Source organism: Penaeus monodon, chromosome 10, assembly GCF_015228065.2.
Source record: "Penaeus monodon isolate SGIC_2016 chromosome 10, NSTDA_Pmon_1, whole genome shotgun sequence".
NCBI lineage: Eukaryota > Metazoa > Arthropoda > Malacostraca > Decapoda > Penaeidae > Penaeus > Penaeus monodon.
The window spans coordinates 31,505,438-31,506,740 of NC_051395.1; the positions used below are offsets into that span (position 1 = coordinate 31,505,438).

General features: G+C 34.0%; 1 protein-coding gene across 1 annotated transcript in view; it reads right to left on the bottom strand.

The window, feature by feature from the left end:
* The window catches only part of LOC119578012 (oocyte zinc finger protein XlCOF7.1-like), a gene marked incomplete at both ends in the record, with an annotated part of 2,203 nt that extends 1,179 nt beyond the window's left edge, over positions 1-1,024 (bottom strand). Inside the window, 2 exon segments of the mRNA XM_037925722.1 lie at positions 1-45; positions 913-1,024. The exon segment at positions 1-45 is cut by the window's left edge and continues 234 nt beyond it. Of these exon segments, the coding sequence (XP_037781650.1) occupies positions 1-45; positions 913-1,024 (157 nt within the window).
* Positions 1,025-1,303: the final 279 nt, after the last annotated feature.

Here is a 1,303-nt window from a genome sequence, read left to right on the forward strand (position 1 = left end):
TTTCCTGAGGTGGCTGGTTGTGGTGTAGGTATTGGGTTGCTGCTACTAGGGAAGGAGAGAGGAGGAAAGTCAGTGCTGTGTGCAATAGTAAATCACCAGTAATTTGAATATCAATGATGTCTATCCACAAAATCAACTCTCTTTTCCTCAGCTTCAAAAAAAAAAGGTTAGTCAAGTACATGGAAAATGTTAATCAAAGTAAAAAAAAAAACAGCATGTAAACCATAACCAGGGTATTAATAACTCAGGTGGCAACACTTCCATTTAACCTATTAAACCCAAATATGAAATCAACTTTTACCCTAGAGTATCCACAAATTATTACTTATAGCATGTAACATGGTCTTCACAGTTAATAGAGTGGAACTTTTGTTTACTTTTGGTAATGATAACAATCCCATGTAAATTTTACAAATAATTATATATCTAGCTACATCTAATATTTCACAGTGCATGATTATCAACTAAATGCTATGACATATTAAACTGCCCCCTTTTCTGTACAATATTTTATGTAAGGGTTTTCCAGTATGTTTTCTCTAAAATGGTTCAGTAATGACAATGCTAAAAAATAAATACAAGTAAACCAAGCAAGCAAGCAAGAAAGAAAGAAAGAAAAAACCTTAATATTTGCAATAAATGATGCCATTGAAGAGGCAGAGCTTAGGCTCAACAGTTGTCAACTAGGATTTTCATATTGAAAATCCTAGTATATTGGCCATCATATATATAAATTCAGACTGGCTTCTTCAAAAATATTAGAGAGAGTATCAATGTAAACAGAAGACAACAATTTGAATCCCATTAATTTAACTGACAATATTAAATTGTATAACTTTTCATACCCTTTCCTTAACTAATAATAATCTCAAAATTTAAAAAACTTGAAGAGTGCATATCATCATCACCAACCTATTTTTTTCAGACGAAGATATCCCTAAGTAATGGTCTTGAAGCTTCTTTTCAAACTCTTGATGTTTACCCTGCTGCATCTCCTCCTTCGTAAAGCTTGCCGATTCATCTCCTGAAAGACGAATATAGATTTAAGACCACTCTTCCTCCTTGTACTAACCTTCCTGATATCTGCTGTATCATAAGTGCACATTTACCAACATTTTACCCAGCTTAAAAATGTGATAGTAGAATGGCTCTTGAAAAATGGTGGAATTTCCTCCCAAAACTTTTTTCCCTATAAATGAGACACCTTGTACTATTTGGCAAGTTTCCTTCAGCTACACCAATGACCTATCCCCATACCTCCACAGCCCTTGTAGGCAATCATGTAGTCATGTTCCCTTCTACA